This window comes from Brachionichthys hirsutus, chromosome 1 (assembly GCF_040956055.1).
Source record: "Brachionichthys hirsutus isolate HB-005 chromosome 1, CSIRO-AGI_Bhir_v1, whole genome shotgun sequence".
NCBI lineage: Eukaryota > Metazoa > Chordata > Actinopteri > Lophiiformes > Brachionichthyidae > Brachionichthys > Brachionichthys hirsutus.
The window spans coordinates 3879550-3905107 of record NC_090897.1 but is presented as its reverse complement, the minus strand read 5'-3'; the positions used below and the strand labels follow the sequence as shown (position 1 = coordinate 3905107).

Genomic DNA, 25558 nt, shown 5'->3' with positions numbered 1-25558 from the left:
ATTAAATCTCCTCTTAAACCTGCGCAGGTTTGCCTCTCACGAAACGGCAAAAGCAGACAAACCTATGCTGGGAATGTGTTTACACTCACCACATCCAGCATTTCAGGACGCCGTCACGTCATGTAAGCACAGAGTAGAGGCTCGAAACAGCTCGGTATAATCCTCAGTGATCGCCTCTGGCTGCGACTGTGCATTACACAAATAGGCTGAAAGATGACTATCATGCATATATATATATATATATATATATATACACAGCAATGTATTTTCAAGACAAGTACAAATGTGTTGTAACTAAAAAAATAACAATACATAATTCACGGAAGCCTATTCATCTGTTGTAGAAAGCTGCTCTGCAATATGGTTAAAAAAACACATTATGTCTCTGTGAACTGTGTAAAATGCAGAGCAAATCCACTAATTATGTTCATACCTATTTGAGCACGATGCATTTGTGTATGCAAGATAGGGCGAGAAAGAATGACGGATTCCTTTAGCAGCAAGTTCAACGAGTAGAAACAAGGTAGTATGCTTACTTGCCGGCGGCGTAGATTGAGGTTTTTCCAGAGATCAAGGTATATTTGTGGCTAGTACTGCTATGATTTCAATATGCATGGAAAAAAATCAACTTCCATCTGGCAAGGAGTTTTGAAATGCTGCATCCTTGGCAAGCTGGGTGTTGTTGCCATGTGCCAAGCTCTTCATTTATCAAATGTAATCGATACTGAATCGATAAAACGGTGCTCTATTCTATACATGCCTATAATAAATTATCTGCAGCCCAGGCAATGGTAGATTTCAGCCAAGATAAACACAGACTCAAGACAGGAAACACAACACTCACTGAAGCCCTTTAGGCCTATTAGGGATGAAACACAGCTTTTATGATGATGGAGTATGCTCCCATGTGCAATAAAAAACTGCAGGTCTAATTAATAAAGTGTCGTGACATCACACATCTCATGGTGTAGGTGCGTTTTCCAAATGAATAGCTTTAAATTTGGGGTATCTTGGCCATGGTTTTCTCAAGTGTAAAAATGGGTACACATAAGGCTTGTTTTTAGCATTGGTGATCCCATGACTTCAATTCTACCGTCATTCTACAGATAAAATGTCTGTAAAATTTTATTTTATTTGTTCCAATCTAATACACCAAACCAGTCCCTCAAATCAGTTACTAAAGTTGTAACAGTTGATGCACTAACATTAACATTCGGTTTGGTCTGTAATTCTACTCGAGTCGTCTTTTAGTGGTATTTGTGACACATTCCAGTTTTAAAGGCTGAAATGCAAAAATGATGCTCATGCCAGCAGCTTCGGTGGGTTGTTGTTTTTTAAGTAAAGAAAGATCCTGAGTTTTAAATGACAACTTGATCGATACATTCTTCGATTCTTTAACCCAAATATTGCACTTTAAATTTAAGTTTAACTATATGAATCCTGCTCGTGGCTAGAAACAGCTGGGAAAGGGGGTCCGCCATACTGATTTTCTCCATGACGGATGACCATCTGATCCTGTATTCCTGCTGATAGCCAGTCTGGAATCTTCAGGCCAGGTTGGACTGGACTGTGGAGGAGTGGGCTGTCTTATATCTGGTTCTTGAACTCTTTTTGTACCACTGGGATTACAATTCCGTACTCCACGCTACCGTATATTTACAGTGTGTTCATTAAAAGACTCACCAAACTCAAACTGCCTTCCTAATATTAATATTTGTTTCTTCTTATATGTGTAGCGATACAGACGAACTCCGATCTCAGCCATTTATCATGTCACCTCTTTCTCTGTCTGCTCTCTGTCTCTTTGTTTGTCACTCTCTCCTTCTCTCTCTCTCTCTCCCGGAAAGACTATCTGAAATTACATTAAATTCTTAATGAGTAGACAGCAAGTAATTAACATCAGTCAAGGCCCGGTTCCATTTCCAGATTGACTTTATTGTAATGTCCCTGCCTTGAAATCAAACAAATAAAGACACAATGAGAGGCCCAGGTTGGGTTACACCAGTCCACTGAATAGGACCGGCTACATTTCCCAAGTTATGACATCAGATATGACCGTCACTGAACACACACTTTGTTCACCTCCTTCAATAATGCATCCCTATATTCTCCCACTGGAAAAAAAAGAAAAATCACTGCTTTTGATCTAAAACATCTTTCATTTGCTTTGGTGCAACAGCATATAATCCAGCCACGCTCCTTTGATCCTGCCGTGGATTACGTTTCTAATTTGCTGTATTCCTCCTTTTTTCTCTCCACTTTATCCCATTTCATCTCAGCAAAAGCATATAGGCGCTTCCAGGGAATGAACCTCAGTCATGTATTACAGAGCAAATTATTGCCCCCCCCCCCACACACACACAACAATTGCTAATCCAATCCAAAAAGTGTTTTATGTGGATAACAATTTCTGACACCATTTTCCATTTTCAAGAGTTCCTTTGTTTGTTAGACTAAATGCTAGAGCTTGGATGTTGTCAGCCTTCTATCTGATTCCAATATGAGTCAACCAGCCATTCCTGTGAGCAACGATGTTCGCTCACAACAATTTGAGCTTGTTTGCTCCCAAAACGATGTTCTTCATGCAAACTTGTGGATGCTTGGGTTCAATCGGAGTGGAAAATAGATTTCTAAAAGGGAGCTAAAGTGACAATTAGAGAATTTCTAATTAAATGTTATTCTTTGGTTATCTGACAAGGGTACTGATTCACGGCAGGAGCGAATAGGTGTTGTATCTGTATTACTGAAGCAAAGTGTTGGTTTTTTTTCCACTCCTGGAACAGAAGAAGACAGAAGTCTGCAAAAGCAAGGTGCCCTATAAGGTCCGGCTGTCTGGTCGAGCTGCAGCATCAGACTGAGTTAATTAAGTGCCAGATTAGAACTCCTTGTTAATATCAGCCACTCATGCATTTCAGGAAGCGCTTTCATTCTGTCAAGGGGAACTAAGCCTAAGCCTAACCCTAACCTAATTTGGTGAAGACATTGTGCAACAGATTTAAAGGAGAAAGAAGTATCATAATTTCACTTAATTTTACATTTGCCCCCCCTTTGATTGATGCTGATCACGGCTACATTGTAATTGAAACGGCATGTTCATGCTCAGTTAACATTCAGCCTTCTCCATGGTTCATGCGTGGAAACTAAAGTGGTGTGTAAGGCTGGTCTCATCTTTGTTTCTCATTTAAACACAACTGTTTTAGGTCAAACAAAAGTCTTGCTTACATTTTTCAAATGATTTCATATCAAATAGCCTGTGCTTACCACCAAACGAATTCTCTGCACTGGCATGAGCGTTTTGCTCCATGGTTTGTTTGCATGTCTGCTTAAAAATGGAGCAATTGCCAGGCAGGAAACTAAAATCCGGACGCCATGTGGTATATTTCATTGTCTTGCACAATTACAAACAGATTAATTTGCTTAGTATGCCAAACCATTAAGCCCAGCTTCCTGCTTAATAACCCTTTCTCTAACATGATTTGAGCCTTTGTTACACTGAGACTGATCAGTACCAAAAGAGGCACGAGCATTTGGTATAAAACTTCCCGAGCTGTTGATCTTGAATCAGGACAATCACAAGAGTCATGCCAGTTATGTTTTCTAAAACACTCCTGTGTAGTTGTTACTTCCATTAATAATGTGGCATTGGACGGTAATGAAAACTGATCGGCAGAAATCAAAGCTAAAGTCTGTGTGACATCACTACAACACCATAGCAAGAGGCCAATCTAATGGCATATGTGTACACTTCTACAGGATTACCATTAGACAAATAGTCGTGTGGAAGTAAGTATTATTTTATCATTTAAATGCTATGACTTATCTTTTATCTCTTACTTGGCAATTTTACACATCTGTGATTCACAAAGATTGCCAAGTTACACTTGAGCAGACGTAAGCGCTAACACATACAAAAGGTTTGAAGGACACCAAACAGGGTTAAGGTTTGCTGCTGATTTCACAATTGGCTGCTTAGCCGATTTGAATTAGGGGAAAATAAAGGCGTGTCAATAGCGCTTAACGTCATGGAGACGGCATTAACTGCTGTCGTGCATTTGAAATTTTAAGTCTCTTCTGTAATTTAACTAAATACTGGCAGTTTCAATAAGTCAGATCCACTTATTTTAATATTATTAGACTTTCTATATTGTAATTAATAAAATATTGTATGTCTATACCATTATTATGTAAATATATCCCTAGTATTAATAGAACACCTTTCCTTGTCCTGTGAAGTCCATATATTCAGACAAATGAAAAATAAAAATGTATATGGAGCCTTCCTATAAGTAAGGTGGGGCTTAATAAATACCTGCAACATATGTAACTCATCTGGGAGAAGACAATTTGATTGTCAAAGACTACAACTTTGCTGGCTCCACTCACCTGGATACAGTTAAATTATTATCAGACTGGACACACATGAAGGCCCGACAAGGTCATATGAACAAAATGTAATACCAATGATCAAGCTTTACAATGCATTCTGCAGGATATTGGACGTTCCATATAGGCTCAGCATTGTGAAGTGTTTTAGATCCAATTTGTAAAGGCAGTAGTTTTTTATTGATGCAATTGTGTTTCTTTATGAACTGAAGAGTGTCAGCTGTGTTTATTTTTGCTTTATTGACTTGAAGCTTTTTTGTCTCATAAAGCACATTTAATTTAAGTCAGACAAAAGCACCATGTAAATAAAACTTTACCACAACACAAATAAAGTTTGGTTCATAGATCATTCTTTGACTCGTATAGTAAATTAAACAAGGATGGCAAAGATTTGGCTTCACTGGGAGAAAGCTCATAGAATTTGGGCTTGTTATTTTCATGAATTTCTGAGAATCAATAATGTAAACCAATCATTTCTATTTAGTATGATTCCGCTGAAGTAGGATCATCCTTTAATTGCGCATTAAACACTCCTTAACAGTGAAACTTATATAAACTACGACATCACAGATGCAGCATGAGTCTGAGACTGGCGCCAACAAGCCAAACAGATCCCTCGGCCTCCGGGTCAATACGACATCTGCGCTTCACAATTCACTCTCTCCAAAACAGTATAATCACCTAATTAGGAGCGTCACTGAACCAGATGCTAAAGACCTAACACTGAGCAAAATGGCTGCTTTGTCATTTCACTGGCCTCACAGGGTTGTTCTACCGTCTTTGGATGTGGGAATTTTCCATATCAGTATCAGTGGCTATCCTTTGGAAATTAACATTAACAATTTAAGATTTGTGTGTACCAGTGCCAACCAGATACTCAGGCCAGCAACTGTACTCCATAACGATGACCCATTTTTAAATGACTTGCTGGCCAAAGTAATGCTCTGACACCAACATGGGCATGCACAGGTAGCATTGCTGCAATTGCTTGTACTTGCAGATACAATCAAATATTGGTCTTACAGGTTTCATATACTTTTTTTAATTTTATTTTTAAAAGGGGGGACCGGTAGTTTGTTGATGTATAGATGATGACATATATGACATTGTAGGCCGTGCTCTTAAGTGGCAATTGAAAATAAAAGACAGGTGCCCCATAACTAGCAGGACTCAGTAGTTTGTCTTCTCGTGGCGAACTGTATACCCATTATTGGGACAACGCAGGGTCTATAAAAGTGACTGAGAGGTGCTTCACCCCTTGTTTGCTCGACTGCATAGACCCATATGTGGTAATGGTATAGATCAATATACCCAGCAGCTGATGCATCATTCACCCTTATTCCACACTGTCTCTGTTCAAGATAACCGGCCCCATTTGACCGTTATTTTGTCAGGTCTAATGGGTGCAGCAAGGGGTGCTTAGCAACAACTTTTTTGGCAGGATGTTTGAAGAATGGCCCAAGCAGGTTACGGTCTGCTGCACATTCAAAACAACCATTACCTCTGACAAGCAGCACCTATCTCACTCATTAAGAGTTGAGCCGCGCCACCGCAGTTCAGGTAATGACGCGGAGTTCCTTCAACACCAGTAACAGTGATTAAATGATCTCTTCCCTTGGGGAAAGCACATTTTGGCATCACATTATGCACCATGTCAATTCCCCACATAAAAAAATGGTTTGCATTATGAAAGTTTACAAAACATAAAGTCTATCATGCCTAACACCAACACACAACCCCTTTGTTTGCAGCGACATGGTGGTGAATCGTATGCAAAGGCTCGAAGTGTCTTTTCAAATACTATGGGCTGTTATAATTTCACCCCTATGAATATGTGCTAAACTTTGCAATACAAATTGCCTACGCACCTTGCACTCGCTTTTTGTGTTTGCATGTACCGTAGCCATCTACCAGATGGTGGCTCGACTTTAAATTATTTGGTTCATATGCAAACAGCCACGCTGAGCCTAGCACAACTGAAAAAAGGAGAATAACTAATCATGCAAACAGGCTGCTCTGGAGATTTTAACGCCACTAATATCCTGTGTTGACAATTTCCTGGCATTTAAATCTTTTTAAGACGAGGTAAATCTGCCATTTCCTCCTGTTTAATCATTGCATCCACACACGGGAATAAAGAGAGGTTTAGTTTGAATATTTATTTTGAGGAGCTAAATTGATGGTATTTCTTCCAATCAAAAAAGTCAAAAAGCAAGAATATGCATTTTCAATATGCAGAGCCCTTGAATGAAACACTGTTAGCCCATCATGCTCATGGAACCAGGTCCCAATTTCCAGCAGAGAAAGGGCAGCGTTGTTGAGTCCAATGTAGACATTATGTAAGAAAGGAGGCATTTAACAGGATCACATGGTTCAGATGTCACTGCTACAAAGGTACAAATGTGGAGCGATGGAAGGTGAGGGGTCAGGTAAGAAGGAGGATAATGGCCAGGAGCTGTGAATGGGGATTCGAGGCAGGTGGGAAACGAGGCGGGAGAGCAAAGTGGATGTTAATGTGAGAAAGAAGGTTGTTCCCTCATGGGGAGATAAAAGCATTCCTTCTGCTGCTGAAGGATATCAGATTTCAGGTTGAGGGAGGCCTGAAAATGGCATTGTAGGAAAGAGTAAGATTGTTTTTGATTGTACTGTAGGTCTACGGATATCGTGTCGTTTTGAAGCACTGAAAGCAGGAACTTCATTTGTAGAGGACAACTTTGAAATGGAAAAAATCACTGAAGGAAACGCAATTGCAATTACGGTAACAAAATTAACCTGGGGGCCAAAACTACAATCGCTGAGGCCTCGCTGTGTGATGCCAGGTAATGTTAGAAAGCCAGTGTTGGAAGTGAACATGTGGAAGCAAATTAGTGATGAGAATCTAATTTCATGGAGAATTCTATTTGCTGCTTAGGTAACAGAAAAGATAGATAAAATCATTTGAGTGCAGAAATTCCTGGTTTATCAAAACAAAAATTGTAGTTTAATTCATAAAGCACAACAGAAAATTATACGATGCTTCTGCAAAGCTAAAGAATGCATGCATGGATTAGGCTGTATAATTTAAATATGAGTTTTATAGTTAAACAGGGTAAGGGTAAAGTGGTAATGAAAGTATTTTACCTAAAAATAAAACATTTTGCTGTAACCTGAAATACTGTATTGTAGGCTTTTATCTGTGACCTTACGATATTTGTGGTTTGATGTGGGGTACACTCTGGGGGGGGGGGGGGGTTAAGTCACCATATCTGTTTGAACTGCAAGAAGTACATGTTCGTTCCATTTAAATATATGACCTTTTTCCAGTGACGGCACAAACCATCCTCTCATAATCCAACATGGAAATACAATCAAAGTGAAGCTGACTGCAGTAAAAAAAACAAAAACGATCAAGCCCAATCATTAAAAGTCAATCGCCACGGCAACACACAGCTGTGAAATCAGATCATAATCTAAGACTGTTGTTGGAATTATTTATAAAATATTTCCTATCTGATCAGTTTATCATGGAAAAATACGCTCAGTATCGAGGCTTTACTTAATATCAACAAGATTGTGTCAACTGTGCAATTTCACAAACATGAAAATCAAGATGTAATTTAATCTGTTTTGCCAGCTTAGTCTTTATTTCTTTCACAGACAAGAAATGTCACACAATCACTTGCTGGGAGATATAGGTCATTTGCTCATCAGAATGTCAGTAGTCCAATTCCTGACCCTTGTAGCCCAGACTTCATCAAACTTATGGAAGTGTCCTTTGTATGAAAACATGAAAAACCTCCTGATGCGCAGATGGCCTTTTGCAAAGTAGCCATCAGTGTGCGGATGAGTCAATGCTGACTCATGCAGTAAAGCATTTTGACATGAAAAGTGTTCTATAAAAAAGCTCATTTCCAATTCACTTAGATTGTTCAATCAACTTCAGGAACACAACATGACTAAATTAGCATTGAGCTAAATCTTCAATCCATTTTTCTCGTAGATGAGATGAACGCCTCATCTACAAGAAAGTGAAAAGTTCATCTACATCAATTCACCTAAATTGCATGTTCTTGGAGGTGAGAAGAAACCGGAGAGCCCAGAGAAAACCCATGTGGACACGGGGAAAACATACAAACTCCATACAGATTGGATTAGATCCCCCAGCACCTTCTTGCTGTGAGGCGATGGCGCTACCCACTACGTCACGTTTTGAGATCCTCGCCAAAATAGAGCTATATAGTTCATAACTGTACTGTGAACAAAAATACTTAGTTTCACTTATTTGCAAAACAGCTAGAAGAGGTCAAAACAAAGCTGATCATGTGATCCCTGGTATCAATATTCGCACACATAATAACCCTACATTTGTTGACTCCAATTACTGAGGGACCAAAGCACTCCTACCAGATATTTGTCTAGCCTGTCAGATCACGGGGCCAAAAGAAAGGGCTTAATTCCTCTGCTATTTTTCCGATTGAAAATAAATCCTTTATGATCATCTGGGCCGTGTCAGCCAGTTCCTCCTGAAAGATTTCTATATTACAGTGCAGTAAATACGTACTTCATTTATGTGCATTTGACATCGGAGTTGGAAACTAGAATAAAAGGCAAATAGAGAAGCGCGGCGATACCGTGGAGAGCGGCGACCTTGCTGCTGAACCCTTGCACTGCATTGTGGATTGGCCTCCTACAGCTTGTGGGAGTGAAACTAGAGCCAAAGAGGACATTATTTCTTGACATGCAAAACTTTTCTCTCACAAACATGCAGCTGAGTGGTGTGTGTGTGCTGCGCCCGAAGAGCTCGGTACAGTCTCTTTTGTGATGTGCAAAATGATATGTCCGCAACGCAACCGTCTCCATTACAGGGGGAAGAGATTGTCTTACCCTTTGGATGTGCTTCACAGAACGCGACAAATGATCTTAAGCCATTTGCTATGGACTCATATGTCAACACGGCAAAAAAAAAGAATGCTTTCGGATTTAGAGATCAAGATTGAGCAACTTTGGCATGTATTTTCAAACATACCATCAGAAGAAAAAAACAACCTAAATTACCGATAATAGGCATGAATGCAGTCAGACTAAAAAATAAAACACATTATACAATATTTTCCACTATATGATATAATTGTTTATTTAAATTTGTCCATTTAAACAAATCTTCACAACATACACATTAGGTAAGTCCTTAACAAAATTAACAGGTGCTCATGACAGTTTATTTTTTTTATGATGTCCTAGCCCTTTGAAATGTTCCATATGTCCTGATAATATGGACACTTCATTCAGGAAGCACTATTGTTGCAGTCTCGTGTTCGCCGTCGTGGAGGGGATTAGGGTCCAGAATACTGATGCATGGAAGAAACAAAAGAGAGAGAGATATATTCGTATTATAAACCATTTCTGCATTTTACATAAATGAGTTTGACAAAGACAACGTTGAAAAGGTGCCTAAACAAGTACAGCCAGAGCCAACTGTTGCAAATAAAATATTCTAGATTCAAAAATAAGATTATTCTTGACACAGTAATGTTTTAATAATGGGGAATTACTTCAAATGTATTAACCTGTACATGCAGACACATCAATCTCTTGCCCTGGGAGGCTGGTAATACTCCTGTGTCGGTCTTGTACGTCTAGGCTGCCCGTCCCCCCCACGTCGAAACTCAAGCGAATTGTCATAGTAATCATCATCTTCCTCCTGCCATTGTACATTTGATATGCTTGTGAAATTACTGTGGGTAATCAGATTACATATTATTCAAATTTTCATCGCTTTCACCAACCTGCTTGAAAACAAATGACAGAAGTTAATTGGTGCTATATTTTCTTTCTCCTTACCAACAAATCAGCAGTAATAGGTTTAATGTTGTGCAGCAGGACCTCTTCACAGTTTCCATAATCACTAAACACAACCACAGCCGTGGAGCCTGATGGATGCACAGCATCTATTCTGGCATGGTAGAACTACACAAACACACACGGGAAACAAAGAAAGAATAATCTGTTACTTCTTCAATGTGACAAATCGGTGAAAAAAACCACAATCAATGTACTTGGCAATAAACGTCATTTAATATTAATGTTTAACACCTTTGGGCCTGAGCCGTCAAATTTGGACATTAGCGCATGTGTATATTTATGTAATCGGTGCTTACTGCTGTACTTGATATTTATTTATTGCAGACACGGTGGTAGTTTTTAAATCAGCCATTATTAACAGTTCTGGAATGACATACCTTGCTGTCTTCCCAGTAAAGTGCCAGGCACTGGTCTCCGGGTTTCCAAGCAGACTCCATTATTTGACTTATTTCCGGCCCTCGAGGACCTTGACCTTTGCCTTGTCCAGACCTTCTTTTAGGTCCTTGGTTACCAGAAGTGTTTTTCTTGTGGGGTATCTCCCTGTTGGGGGGACACATCGAGTATGCTGGTTTGATTGGTCCTGTTCGTTTGTGTTCAATATCTCCATTTTGGAATTGAGAAGGACCACCTGTCAATATTTGACAATTCCCCAATAATGCAGCTGCGTGGGACATCCCAGAGATTGCTCCCCCCCTGATGTTAACGTTGGGCGGCCCACTATCCCGATGGTCTGAATTTGGCCGGTCATTTTTCCCCATCCTCCTGCCGTTGTTGCGCTCATCAGTTCTGAACGTACGTTTATTTCCTTTTCCATCTGGCTCAGCGCCTGCGGAATTGATCACTTTAGGTGCGGGTGCATTGTCCTTCGCAGATCGCCTCTGATTCGCTCCAGCAATGTTGCTGCCACCATCTCCATTTCTAGGTCTTTGATGGTGAGATCCAATAAACTCCCCCTGCTGCTGAGATTCTTTCGAACGTGTGAAAGTCGTCATGAAGGGTGACGGAAAGACCTGCTCGTCCGGCATCTCTCTCCTATCAGATGTGCTCCGTGACCATCTCTCTTGGCTCCTCCATGGCTGAGCTGATGTTTGTGAGGCTGTACAGTTAGACAGAGGTTCCTGGCCAGGTTTGGGAAAATCAGTGTCCCTGTGGAATCGAGGCGGTCTGTCGTTTCTTTGATGCCTGTGGTCGTATTGCGAGGAGAATTTGGGCTGAGATGTGTCTTTGGAGTCATAGTCTGAGTTGGAGAAATTAGCTTTATTTTCATGACGTCTGTGAGGCGCCTGGCTCTTTTGCTCTGAGGAAACGAATCAAAAATTGGGTTAACCTCAAACCTAAAAATACAAAGACTGGGATTGAATGGGAATTCTCACCCACTACATTGTGATTTGTGTTATTGTATAAATAGGCTGAATTAAATTGAAATTACCATAAACTCACAATAGCTAAATGGTAATATGTCTAAACCCAATCATGAATTGATTCTTAGCAGATCACTGACTATGTAATATAATATTTAAAATAAATGTTATTTTTTCTAAAAATAAATCCAGTAAAGATTGTTATGGCCACGTCACTTGAATACGCAATTTCACCTACCATCAATGGAGAAAACTCCCATCTTGGATTCAAGAAAGTCAAACAGAGTGCTTGGTCCAGATGGCCGTGCCCCAACTCCCTCCTCCTCATCTTCATTTCTGGTTCTGCCTCGTCCCTTTCCCCTGCCTGAGAAGAACCCAAAGATGAGATTATGTTGCGTATTTATGAATCGTTTGATCAAACAAATTGGATGTTGGATTGTGAACATCTTTTAGCCCTGGGTCTCCGAAGTGAGACCCACATGGCTTTGTGCATCTCTGTGTGTGAATACACATGTGTGTTTGAATTCAATTTAAATCTGAACCAACATTAATCTTTGCTGTCAGTGGCTAAGCCAAAAGATGGATGTAAATAAGCTGCACGTTATTTTCTTCAGCACCGAGGCAACTTCGAAACAATGATTCCAAGTAAAGTATAGCATCTATCTGAAACCTTGTGGAGTGTTTGGGAAGGTAGCCGACAAGAAAGTGTGTGTACAATTTGTGGCAAATAGGCTAAAGTCAAGTCAGACCTCAACAGTGGACTTTCACCTATGCTGCGGGTGATTTATAGAATCTTCACATCACTCACCCTATCTCAATTTTACTCTGTGGAAACACAGTGATCCAGGCTTTCTGGGCCTTTCTACCCACAACAAAGTGGGCAGCATGTGTGTATCTGTGTGTACCTCTAGGCTGGGGCTTGTTAAATTCAGCTTCAACAGCGCCAGGTCTGCTAGCAGACGATCCAGTTAGTAGGCAGTTTAACGCCACTTCAATGTTGTTGCTGTTATCCATCAAGGCCTGTCGAGCAGCCTCCCTGTTAAAGCCCATGTCCATGATTTCTCTCAGAGCACGTTCATCAACCTGCAGACGGACCAAATGATGGAACACAAACGGGAAGGTTTTGAAAAGAAGGTTTGAAAAGCAGAGTAAGATGAGTAAAACAAAAATGCATGCTTTAATCACCAGTGACAAATAATGAATATTATCCTGTTTATTCCTGTGTATGTTACGTCATTACGTTCAACCCTAAGATGGAGGATTTCTGCCTGGAAACCGGTGAGTCACAATAACCATCTTGACAAACAATGTAACTTGACTGAAAAACCAAGAACCACCATCCTGTATATTTTCAGTATACCATAATCAATGTTTAATTAAGTCGATCAACCATGAAGTAAGACACCAACAAAATCAAAGAAACCAACTAAAATTATTTTACAGGTTTGGACGTTTGTTTTCTCACCAATTCTCGATAATTTCCATCTTGTCGGCTTTCGGTTCTTTCTACCCTATCTTCTCGTCTCCTCTGGTACGAGTCTCGGCTCCGGGAAGAGGAAGCTGCATTTGACAGGTTACCACCGGCGCTTCCTCCGCCGCCAAATGTGCGGGGACCCTACAAAGTAAAAGAACACGATCAATAGAGCTGCAGGACACAAGGAACTGAGCTTTGTAGCTTTAATTCTAATTTAAATCAAATATTAAAAGCAACACGTTAAGAAGATTGTCGATAAACAGCATACGTTTTTAAAATGGAGAAATGTAATAGTTTATGGAAAAACATATTAATTAAAATAACAATAAAATAAATGTATTTGGCGGAAAGGTCCAGTAACAGATTTTCAGCTTGTTCAGGCTTACACCACAATTTGTTGCCCAAAATGATTACATATAGTAGTAATACTACTATTGAAACTGTACATATGTACATCCTCATACAGGAAAATGGTGGTGTAAAAACATACAGTCCCCTTTATGGAAGATTTAAATACCTCCTTTGTCTTTGCCACCTCGGCAATGGCCGCTGTCCTCTGCTTCTCAAATTCGTCATTTTCATCAATACTTTTGACCACGTTGTGAGTCTGGAGGGTCTTCCTCTGGTCTAACTCTCTGCTGTCTACTTCGTCCCTCCTTGCACACTTCTACAGAGATAGTAAGAACACTTTCTGAAAGATCTTCCTCAACGTGCTTCACAGTTGCCAAAATTTGTGGAGGTACAGCAGAGTTACTATAAAGTCCCATGCAGCGTTCTCTACTCTGCGCGCTTTAGCTGTTGCAACCCTTATCTACCTCATAGCTGTAAACTGCACCGCTTTGTATCTAAATGCAATCGTTCACCATATTTGTGTTCCGCTGGTATTCCCAGCACTGTAACTGAGGCCAGAGGTTATTTATCTGAAGGGAATGAAACGGAGTAGTCAATAAATAAATTGCAAACTGATATGTCTCTTGCAATAGACTTCAAAAAGTATGAACCCATCTATAATGTGAAAATCCTAAAATTCAAGTGTCCAAGGCTGATATGGATGCATCTCACGCTGAAGCTGCAATCCTGGTGGTCTCTGTTAATGGTGCACATCAAGGGGAATACTTTAATTCGAACAATCACCGGAGCATTTTAATTTCATCGTAATACACTGCTTACGCGACATATTTTTGGAAAGGGAAAGCTATTTGTGATATGTGGTAAAACAACAAAGTTTAATTAAAATTAAATTATGTGTTTAAATAATTGAAAGGGATCAGAGGAAACATTACGACGAAAGAGGACACCAAGTTTCATTCCTGGAGACCAGCGCAGGTCCTCCAGGAAGTTAAGGTTATACGGTTAGGGGAAATCTCATTTTCATATAATTGCAATTTCCTGTTGCATTGCTGTTATTTAATTATTTTATACTCCTGTTTCTACTTGTTTTGATTTGGTGCATTAAATTTCTGCACCGTTTTAACATTTCTATCCTCACCTGACTAAAGGGCACAAACGGAGGTGGTCCACCCTCTGCTCCAATGTTACTCCTGCTGTGTTTGGCCAGACTCTGCAGGTTAAATGGTAAACGGAGAATAAGAAACAAAATAGTGAGAGTCCGAGCAAATGCTGTCCTTACGTGATTTACAGACACCAAGTCATTTGCGCTCACCCTTTGTAGTTCCCATTTCTCAACCATGTGATCAACCACTCCACCAAGGACTGAGATGTTTGAGTCATCAAGTAACAAAAGCCCATTTTTAACCTGGACCGTACCAAGCAGCTTTACCTTCGTACCAGGAGGGGTATTAAGGCTGAAAAAAATACACAAGAGCAATAAAAATGCAAGCAGAAAGGTTTTCTCATGCATAAACTGTCTAGCCATCTTTTAAATGTAAACACATTCAAGGGTTTAAGATATTATTACTGTATATGCCAAGCAGCACTACCTAATACCCCACCCATACCGATTTATAAATGACATGGCGCAGTGCCAGGGGATGGGTGGCGAGGCTAGGAGAGACTATTAATAATCCCAGCTGCTCACCCATCCTCATGGTAAATTAAAAGCCCGTCTATCTCATCAGGCCTGATAAGGCCTCTGCCTCTCTCATTAAGAAAGCACAAGGACTTATAGGGATTTCCAGCCACCGATACCGGAAGCCAAAGTAACAATTAGGGATTTCACTCTGAACCTCTGGGATAAATCTGCTCTCATGATAGTGGCAAATGCAGAAGTGAAGTGCTGTCTGTCCTACGTTCAATCACGTGAACAAAATCCGACAAGGACACCATTACCCTCTGATCAACGCTGCTAGTTAAAGCGGAATTTTCATCCATCTATATCACCATCACACACTGAGAAGTCCCGCAATCCGTCTCGTCCATCTGTGCCACTCACTTATGGCCTCAAGCACAGTAAAGGGCACACTTTATTAAGAAACACTGACCATTGCTGTTGGCAGGCAGTGTGTGCATGTGCTGTTCATAAAGAGGGCATTTGTTCTGTTCTCTCCTCCCTTCCCGTTAGAATGTCAAGGCCCACATTCTGGCCACTCCACCTGTACAGACTGGTAGTCACCATGGCAGCAGTCTCCAAGGCCACTGTTGCTGGGCTGGAGATGCAATTAAGGCTGAGAATTGTTAGATAGCTGCTATGATGTGGAAATGGGAGACATTTAGTTCGGTTACTGTTGACGAGGAGTTGAGGAATGGTGTGAGCAGGATCTGACAATGACGCTTGCTTTGGTTTTAAGAGGAAATGGTTTGACACATATGTCTCTATTTGAACTAATTTTACTTTAAGTACATATTTATTTGCACAACAGTGATACATTTTTACACCATTCTCTCCAAAATGCAACAAAACCATTAAATAGATACCTGATCTTAGACAGGTGTTTGACTTCCAACCCAACACAGGTGGTGTGCCCATCTGTCATTTGTAGCCGCAGCATTCGTGGCGCGCCCTGGGACTCCTCATGGTCTTTGGGAGCAGAGACGTTTCTCATTTTCTGCACCTGGAGAACACATGGACCCTCCAACTGGCCATGTGCAACAAAAAAAGAGGAGTTATGGCTCAAGAGGTAAATCAGCATGAGGGAGGATTACAACAGGGAAGTACGAGCTGTATTTAGAATGCATGTTTAAATTCGGACTTTTCAAAGTATATATTATTGCAACTAAAACCAGCTATCCTCTTCTATAAAGTTTAGTTTCTGTAAAAATTGCATTGAAAGCTACAGCTTAATGTAATTACACAAAGTCAGATGCCATTCAGTCTGAAAGAAAATACACGACTCAAGGAGTGTGCAACGAGCTTACATAGAATAACATTTGATCGTTGTTTGTCAGTCTGTTAGCGCCATCTAGTGACACTCATGAGAACTGCATTGGAGCAGGCGCAGTTCGTTCATTCATTTTCCGAACTGCTTTGTCAGTTACCGGTTCGTGCTGGAGCCTATCCCAGCAGTCAACGGGCCGGAGGCGTGGCACACCCTGGACAAGCTGCCAGTTCATCACAGGGCAGGGCCACACACAGAAACACACACCTATGGGCAATTTAGTGTAAGCAATTCACCTAAATTACATGTTTTTGGTGGCGGGAGGAAGCCGGAGAATCCGGAGAGAACGCACGCAGAAATGGGGAGAACATGCAGACTCTTCACAGAAAGGCTGCAAGTTGGATATGAATCTGTAACCTTCTTGCTGTGAGGCAACAGCGCTTACCGCTTCGCCACCATGCTGCCCGCAAACGCAAAAATTAAAAGTAATGCATAATTTCCCACTTTGTTTCATTGAAGTAGCGCTGAATTTGATTTTTATGGAAAATTGGCACCACTCACCTTCTCAGTTCTTCCACTATTGATATCAGATGGTAGATATTTTCTCCCAATAGGTCGAAGATCACTCTGTAAAGTAGACATTATTAAAATTATTGAGCAAACAGCTGTACATTGGAAAGTGTGACTGCAAAATTAAAACTTACATCAAGTGCAATTCGAATGATGTCACTGCAAGTTATTTTCTCGGCAGATCCTTTCAGTTCTGCGATGCCTTCATCGCTGAGGTACCTGCAAAATGGCAATCAGAGTCCAAGTAAGCATGTCTAATAACAATATTATAACATTTAAAGCCTTCCTAAAACAGGACTTTTATCACAAAAAATCCGTAGATAATGCTAAATCCGCAAATATGTTTTAATAATATTAAAACTTTCGATTCAATCAAGTGTTAAAATGAATGCAGTTGTGACCTCTGATTACGAAGCTGCAATGGGCTAATTGGTACTCTACTCCCATTACCGTTCAGAGATAAAGTTATGCATTTTAACTTTCCAAAAGTACAGCACGCTTTCGAATTATGCCAGGGTCGACGCTTTTCGATCCGCAGTCAAATGGTTCGGATCAACAATTAGCCTTCTGTTATGCGCTTTTAGCTAGCTTGCCATTATTGGTCACCCCAGCGCTTTTCATGTTAGCTTTAGTTTTGTTTGACACACACTAATAACGACGTCACGGTCCACACAATACAAATATGTCTTTGACTGGATAACGTTCGCGCTGACACAGAACTACTTAATGCAAGCATCTGGCCATTAATAATGAAGGCTGCGAGTTAAAACGCCGTAGTGAGATAGCTAGCTCACTGACGTTAGCTACCATGCTACCTACCAGCCGTTTTGGGTCAGGGAGTCTGTCAAATCGGTCATTTTAGTCCCAACTGTCGATGTATCGATAATGGCACCAACGGTTTCTTAAAAATGCACACTTAAAAAAACCGATTATCTAGTTCCGTAAAACATATTATCCTCCAAACAATCACATAGCACGCTAGGATGAGTGCTGCTGATCGACTCTACTTAACACAACGTCATCAAGCACGCGCTCCGCGAGTATGGAGTGTCGAGAGGGTCAAAATACATTTTACTCGTTCTATTAGTGTAAATGTTCTATTATATAATAATAATAATAATAATAATGATATTATATATATGTAATAGAAAACTTTAAACTAATAGAACGAGTAATATATATATATATATATATAGTGTCGCTTATATTTTTTCAGGTATTAAATCAAATCATTATTAATTCGCCCATGCTCACATCAACACACCTGAACTCATCGAGTTAATCTAATCCAATTTGCAGCTTCATATGTGTCAGATAATTCTCCCAATCCGTTTTTCTTAGTCATTTTAATTTCAGACAGTTGGTCTTCTGTTTCTCACTACCATCTCTTCACTGCCTTTTCCTTTGTAATTTCTTCCTGAAGATTTCAAATTCATTCACTTGCATCTTCTTTTTTTGAATCCCTCCTTCCCTCAAAATACCTATCTGTGCCATTTGAAGGTTGTTCCTCTATAACTTGATTGTTTTGTTTTGTAGAAGGCCTAATCATGCATCCTTTTATAATCGTCATGGAACATAAAAGCATAGTTCCGTTATCTGGCGGTGGTGCCAGAGACTAAAACCAGAAGATGGCAGTATGTGCACACTGAAATGCTGAAACAGCGTCTGCAGCGATGATTAACTCTGTATTGGCTGTTTCACTGTGATAATCATTTGCAAGAGAATATGGCTTATTGCCTTTGATAATTATCCATGCACAATTATTATTTTATTATATAATAATTATTATAATATTTTGATGTTGTACCACTTGCTGTCCCGGCCTTTTGAGAACATACATTTTTACAATTTGTGTACAATTTTGCACTTTTCATAATAAGTATGCCATAACATTGATAATGTTGTGAAATCTTGATTATATCTTATTTTATTTTTGATGTAGGGTTATTTTTTATCTGCAAGTTATTGAAACTTTCATTTATCAGCTATGTTTTAACGCTTAAAGAACAGAAAGCAGAGGCATCATCATGTAATGTTTCACTCCAGCAGACAGGGTAATGTGCCTATTCGGTTATTGTATATTTATTTAAATAATAATATAGTTATTTGTACTGAGGTTTGTTGATATTTTCAGTAAACTACGCCCCATATTTTCCAGGTACAACGTTAAATTGAAATATCATTAAAGCCGCTTTAATAAAGCGTCATTTCGTAATATTTCTTAGCGCACAATCGGTTGAACCTACGGGAGATCCCGACACTTTAAACAAGCGCCCCCAAAGTTGACTGACAGCTTCTTTCAACCAATAAAAAGCACTTTTACTGTAAACACAATAGGTCCACCAATGACCATTCGAGCTTCGTGGATACTTGAATTCCATTGGTTTAATTAAATTTGCGGAAATGACATCCCCATTGCGCGGTCTGTCAAAAAATTCGGTAAGGATATAGCCAGCCAACACCTCAGTTTCTGCTCGAAGTGATTGTATAACCATATATTAATTGCCGGATATAATCTTTTAATGAGGAGAACCGTAATATTGGATGCCGCATCCCTTCTATTGCCGGAAACTAAAGAGATAGATTACGTGACCGCTCATAAATTGGATTAGGGTTTAGCAAAGCCACCTGTCATAGTTTAGCAAATTTGTCTGCTTGCTAAATCTAAGGGGAATACGTCGAATGATTAAAAAAAAAATGCGCAGTTTGATATACTACAAGTAATGTTACGCATTTACCGATAATAGTTTTCTTGCAAATTTAAGATGGTAATATAATTTAGACAATTACATGTACGTGCTTCTCCAACTGGGGCGTGTGCTAACGTTGCCATTACATAATATTGCAAGGATAAAAATAAATATTTTTTTGCCGTCAGATTGTTCAGAAGTTAGTCGGTTTGCAGCATGGATAGCTACAGTCAACGCTTCGAGTCTTCAACCGGACGCGACACGAAATCTCTGAAGAAGAAGGGTTCTTCTAACTACAGCGCGTCATACTGCGACGAAGGAGAACGCAAGCCAAAGTTTGTAAGTATGGCGTCAAAAATAAAAGTGGTAGTGGTGGTACTGTGTGATTGTTCAAACGTTTCACGGACATCGCTGGTGTACTTTGTGTAACTTCAAGCGTGGTCCTCGTAGCCTCTTAAATTTTGCTGTCTGAGGTGTTTGAATGTGACCTTGGATTAAATCAGGTAACTCAATTATATATATACATATATAACTGGCTTAATCATAACTCGGGACACTGCACTCCTCATGTAGCTCAAACACTGGAACTGAGGGGAGAGGTATTTTGTCTGCCATTGAACTCGTTGCATGGCTGCTTTTATGTCTGTTGCAGAAGATCAAATGTAATCTCATTTTTGCACATCATGTTTTTCTTTGTGAACAGTGACCTTGACTGTTTGTTGATTTGGCTTTGCATGTTAAAAGGTTAAAATTAGCACAGGGTTTAACCTCTCTAGACTAATCCATGTGCTTCTTCCTACAAACCAGCCAATTTTGTCTGGCAGAATTTTGTCTACAACATTCTTCTGGGAGATGTCGGAAGATATTTTTGTCCCAAAAAATTGACCAAAATATGTTCTGTTTAATTATTTTTGGTAGGTTAGAACCCATCGAGTATCTGGTTGGCATAATCTACACTGAAAAGTTGCAAGAACAGCAAACTGAAGGCTTTGAATGTTACAGTATTTTACTGTATAAAACAGAACATGTATTTACCTTCAAAACATACAGACTAATTTTTGTCTTGTATTTTATATTGGCAGGAACTTATTCTGCTGTTGGCTGCAAGAACACTTGCAATGTATCCTCACATGAGTTTAACAATGCTATTTCACATAGAGTAGGGCAGTAGGCTGACAAGGGTGTAGGTTAATGTTAAGGTTCTCCTTTTAAGACACTCAAAAACAGCTTACTACACAGGTGCCACTTTACTTTCCAAGCAGCTTTATGTTTCTATGTATATGCTCCTTATTGGTCGGTCTTATACCCTTTACTTTTATATCATACTATTATTTCTATATATTTGAAGAGACTATGAATGTTTAAAACAAAGAATCTGTGCTCAATTTTCTTCTTACTGAACTGAAAACTGATTTTCCACTGTCACGTCAGTAGATGGCACTGCAATACCACAATGTGTAGTGGAAATAATGACACCAGAAATAACATTACAGGCAACTTCATATGTAATGGATTTGTATTTCAAAAATAACATTATATATTAAAAAAAAAAAAAAAATGCAACGGACACATTTCAAATGAAGTATGTTAGTGTTCCACTGAGAGGGATTTTTGGCTCTTTCAAATGTAGGGTAAAATGGATCAAGTGGACTATTGCATAGTCCAAAACAACTGGTTATCAATTTAGCAAAGAAATGGCCTCATGAGCTCATTAATGGAGTGGATGTTGCATTTTCTTTTCCATGTCACACCTTTGTTTTAGTGATAATGACCTAAATAACTGAATTTGTGAACTGAAATGAGGAAATACAGATAACTTCAGCATAGTTAACCTTAAAACCTAATCCTAAAACTTCAACCGATTCCATCAAAAAATAGATCAGGAAACGGATAAATGTTTTTAAAGAAAATAAATCCTGAATGAATCAGGTGATTCATCATATCTCATTTGAGAAGTTTGTTTAAAATAAAAATATTGTTAGAGAAAAGAGCAAGCAGTAGCAGTCGTTGGAGTGTGGTTTTCCCAACAAAGCAAATTTGTTAAAGAAAGTTGAATTAAGTTCCTTTGCTGAGTATGGTAGTTTTTCAGGTTGTGCCTGTAACACCGTCACTGAGAAATTAATCAAAAAATACTTTTACACTTTTAAAAAGGTAGATTTGTTTGTGAATAACATTTTATTGAACAAAATGTGGTCCTTAAGTGTTTATTTTCTTTACCTCCATGAACCCCTTTCTGCGTTTCCATCACATCTCTGCTGTGAATTGCATGTGCAGTGTTTTACAAATCAGTTCTGTCAGAGTGGAAATTTACTTGTTAGTTCTCAGTTAATTGAAAAAGATATGATCACAATTTAATTAAAAGAACAGTGTGATAGTGCAAACTAAAGTGAATTCACTGACATTTACAAATTACTGTTGTAAGGCCATTATTTTTAGTGCATTAAAAAATAGCAGCATCCTTCTGGGAAAGGCTCCAGCTATAGCATAGTTTCACTGTTGATAAATCTGTCAATTATTTTCTCAATAAATGCATTAGTTGTTTAATTAAAAAATGTACAAAAGCCCAAGGTAATATTTGTGGAATACTTGTTTTGTTTTGTTTGAAGAATAGTCCCAAATCCCAAAGATAAACTATGTAGAATGAAATGATGAATAATAAAATCTTGATCTTATTGGTATTTGAAGGTCCTTTGCTGTAAATAATTATTATCTCGAGGTGTTCCCAGGCCAGCCGAGAGACATGCATGGTCTCTCCAGCGTGTCCTAGGTCTTCCCCGAGGCCTCCTCCCGGTGGGACATGCCTGGAACACCTCTTTAAGGAGGCATCCAGTAGACATCCTAAATGGATCTCCCAGCCACCTCAGCTGACTCCTCTCAATATGGAGGAGCAGCGGCTCTACTCCGAGTTTGTCCCTGGTGACTGACCTCCTCCTTGAACTGCCACCTTATCGTGGCGGGGAACTTTGAGTGCCCGTATGAACCCAGAGGCTATGTTGTTAGGAGCTTCATGCTCCTGGTAGGGTATCCCATTGCAAATAGGTCTTGGGTGACTGGTCAGTCAAAAGCCCCTATGAATGAAACAAAATCAAGGACTGTGACTTTGCCCGGTATGGGGCCCCGTTCTGGAGCCAGGCCTGTGGTCGGGACTTGTATGCGAGCTTCTGGTGGTTAGGCTTCTACCCACGGGGCTTGGCTGGGCTCAGCCCGAAAGGTTGACGTGGGCCCGGCCGCTAGTGGACTCACCATCTGCCGAGGGAACCAAAGCGGACAGGTGCAATGTGGATTGGGTGGCAGTTGGCAGCTGGGGGCTCGACCACCCGATCCACGGACACAGAGAATAGCTAAAAAGCTATTTAAGGCTAAACTTGACTTTGATGTCACATAAAAGCACGAACTTCCTAGCTTAAAAAAAAAAAAGAAATTGAATGTCACACTCAAATTCATATCCTAATTCATATGCCCTTTCTCTTTCATTAAAATTCAGTGGCAAAATGCTCACTGCTCTCACAGTGCAACATTTGCTTGCAAATTGAAAAGTTCCATCGAGTATCTTCCCCATCTGTTTAACCTCCTGGTGGCATTTCTGACCAGAAAGCGATTCTGAATGAAAAGAAGGAGCTGCTCTCAAAGAGAAGCAGAAGTTTCCAAACATTTTTGAACAACTCAGGAGGGGGAGACATGTCTCTCACTCTGGATTTGTTTCATTGATGGAAAATATGTGCAGATCCACTTTGAAAAATGTCACGTTTGCTCTATGAAGACTGGACAGCTGCGACAAAGTCACACAGACTTGTTTCTGAGCTGAAAAGTTGAGATCCTTTAAGTGTGATGTCATGTCAACCCTTAATGCCATAAGACATATAATACATATATTATGATATTACTACATCCAGTAGTCGTAGATCATTGACTGCTTTACTCAGCTGGCCAATTTGTGCCTGTTCAAAATCCCTTTTAACATTGAAAGTTAAAAAGGGTTTATCATTTTTCCTATTACGTCAAAAGGTTTCATAGTCCAAATAAAGGTCTGTTGCAGTCTGGATTCGACCACCTATTTGTTACCATTGATCTAGCAAAACATCAGTTTCAGCACAAAGAGGAGAGGAGCTTGGGGAAATAGCATAATGGGAGTGTTTAGTGAATAATGAAAGGAGTCAAAGGTGACACCCAAGGTGCCTGCTGTTGCTCATTACAACCATTCTAATGTACAATAAAGAGTTCTGGCTGTATGGACAAATGAACACAGTTGATGCCATGGTTAAACTTGACATTAGATTCTGCTCTGACAGTGCAAGGCTGTTGTCAGTTGTGCTGAGTGTTCACCTGAGAAGCCACCTGTACATTCTTACAGCAACATTTGTGGATGTTTTAATTAAGTTGTGAATTGATGAGAAGGAATTGGAGCTGGCATAATGACTCTTCATTTTATGTTTTTCTTTTTTTGTTGTTGTTCCATAACATTAATCTTGCTGGGACAGAACAGTTGGACCTGGACCAAATCACTTTGGATTAAACAACTCTTTTGAGAGCATCCCTCAATCGGCTTTGGTAGACATGAAGAGCAAATAACAATAAGCAACTAACAAACAACTACTGAAACTGTTGAGTGAAACCACAGAGGGAATATTTTTCATCCTCTTAGCCTCTGATTTTTCCTGGTGTGCAGTATGGTTGTCACGATACAAGGTCTGCATGTCTTGTCAGACATTCAGTGCTACAAGTCTAGATAAATGGATTGAGTCAGTGCCCCATGATGGAGAGAACACTCCCCCTTCATTCTGTCGGGTCCGGCTCATTGGCTCATGATGGTGGCCTGGCAGTGGCCATATATCTGTTTCTAAGCCGATGCCTATCAGTGCATCATATCTTTCTTTTCTAATGCAGCAATACATTTAAGAATAAACTTTTTGCATTCTCCAATGCAGAATTTAAAGAACCAAAACTAAAACAAGATATACAGGACGTCTATGAATAGTAATGATTTAATGTAGTTTGTATCTTTTATTTGATTTATATGCAGTCGATTGATGCATCTGTCCTGATTTCTTGCTTTTTCTTCTGTTCCCCACCTGTAGCACTTACCTTTTAGAACCCTCACAGATGATGTGGTAAGATTTTTTGATGTGCTCTGTCTTCTTCGCATCCATCCATCCATCCTTTTTTTGTTTTGTTGTCTTTTAACATATTTTTACTATATGTCATCAAAAGTGCTTATGTGACACTGGTCTTTGCTACCACACATTACTATAACTTGCATCACAGAGCAGACTGCTTTTCTCACTTTTTTCTCTTGGACTATTTTCCCAGCATCTGTGTAACACACGTTCTGAGTACGTGCTTTCTTCACACACTTCACACTGATGCCATTCTTGTCTAACTCTTTATTAATATATTGATTTATCTTTCTGTTCTGAATAATACAGACCTACAAGTACACTTACCAGTACTTTGTCTTTCTTCACTTGGCTCACAAAATTAATCTGTACCTTTTTTCTCTTTCCTTTGCAGATGGACAGATTTTCCAGTATCCGTATTCCAGGTAGTAAGAAGGAGCGACCGCCCTTATGGCACTCAAAACATACTGCCAGCGATTGGTCCATTTCTTCATCATCCACCTCGCTTCAGCTTGAGGAGGTTTCATCAAAGATCACCACAGAAAAGGAGATCTTGGCTCTATTTGAAAAGATGATGGTATGTTTAAAACATTGTACAATATCACCAAAATATGTAGCTTGACATTCAGCCCAAGTCTGATACAAGGACATCTCTAGTGACTGGTTAGGAAACATTGGTGTTATGATTACAATAACATCTAATCCTCTTTATTTAATGTCCCCAAGTCTTCCAAGGTAATGTTGAATGTTAATGTTTCAAAAGTATTACAATATATTGTCAGAGCTGTTACTAAAACCTTTGGGGGGAATAACATAGGAATATTAAGGAATTGTAAACATCGTTTAAGTT

The 25558-nt window shown here is 39.6% G+C and overlaps 2 protein-coding genes across 2 annotated transcripts in view; one reads left to right on the top strand and one right to left on the bottom strand.

The window, feature by feature from the left end:
• Positions 1-9480: 9480 nt before the first annotated feature.
• Positions 9481-17761, bottom strand: tdrd3 (tudor domain containing 3). The gene is made up of 14 exons (XM_068738939.1): positions 17724-17761; positions 17039-17123; positions 16896-16961; positions 15934-16094; positions 14723-14864; positions 14549-14620; positions 13577-13726; positions 13051-13200; positions 12491-12668; positions 11824-11949; positions 10602-11521; positions 10204-10329; positions 9930-10063; positions 9481-9710 (listed from the first exon to the last, which is right to left on the bottom strand). The coding sequence occupies exons 1-13, from the start codon at positions 17759-17761 to the stop codon at positions 9947-9949; spliced, it is 2331 nt and encodes a 776-aa protein (XP_068595040.1). The 3' UTR covers positions 9481-9710; positions 9930-9946.
• Positions 17762-19810: 2049 nt separating this feature from the next.
• Positions 19811-25558, top strand: part of LOC137903367 (protein diaphanous homolog 3-like) — a 102110-nt gene continuing 96362 nt past the window's right edge. Inside the window, exons 1-3 of the mRNA XM_068747556.1 lie at positions 19811-19933; positions 24670-24702; positions 25103-25285. Coding sequence (XP_068603657.1) covers positions 19811-19933; positions 24670-24702; positions 25103-25285 — 339 coding nt within the window. The remainder of the gene's footprint in view (positions 19934-24669; positions 24703-25102; positions 25286-25558) is intronic.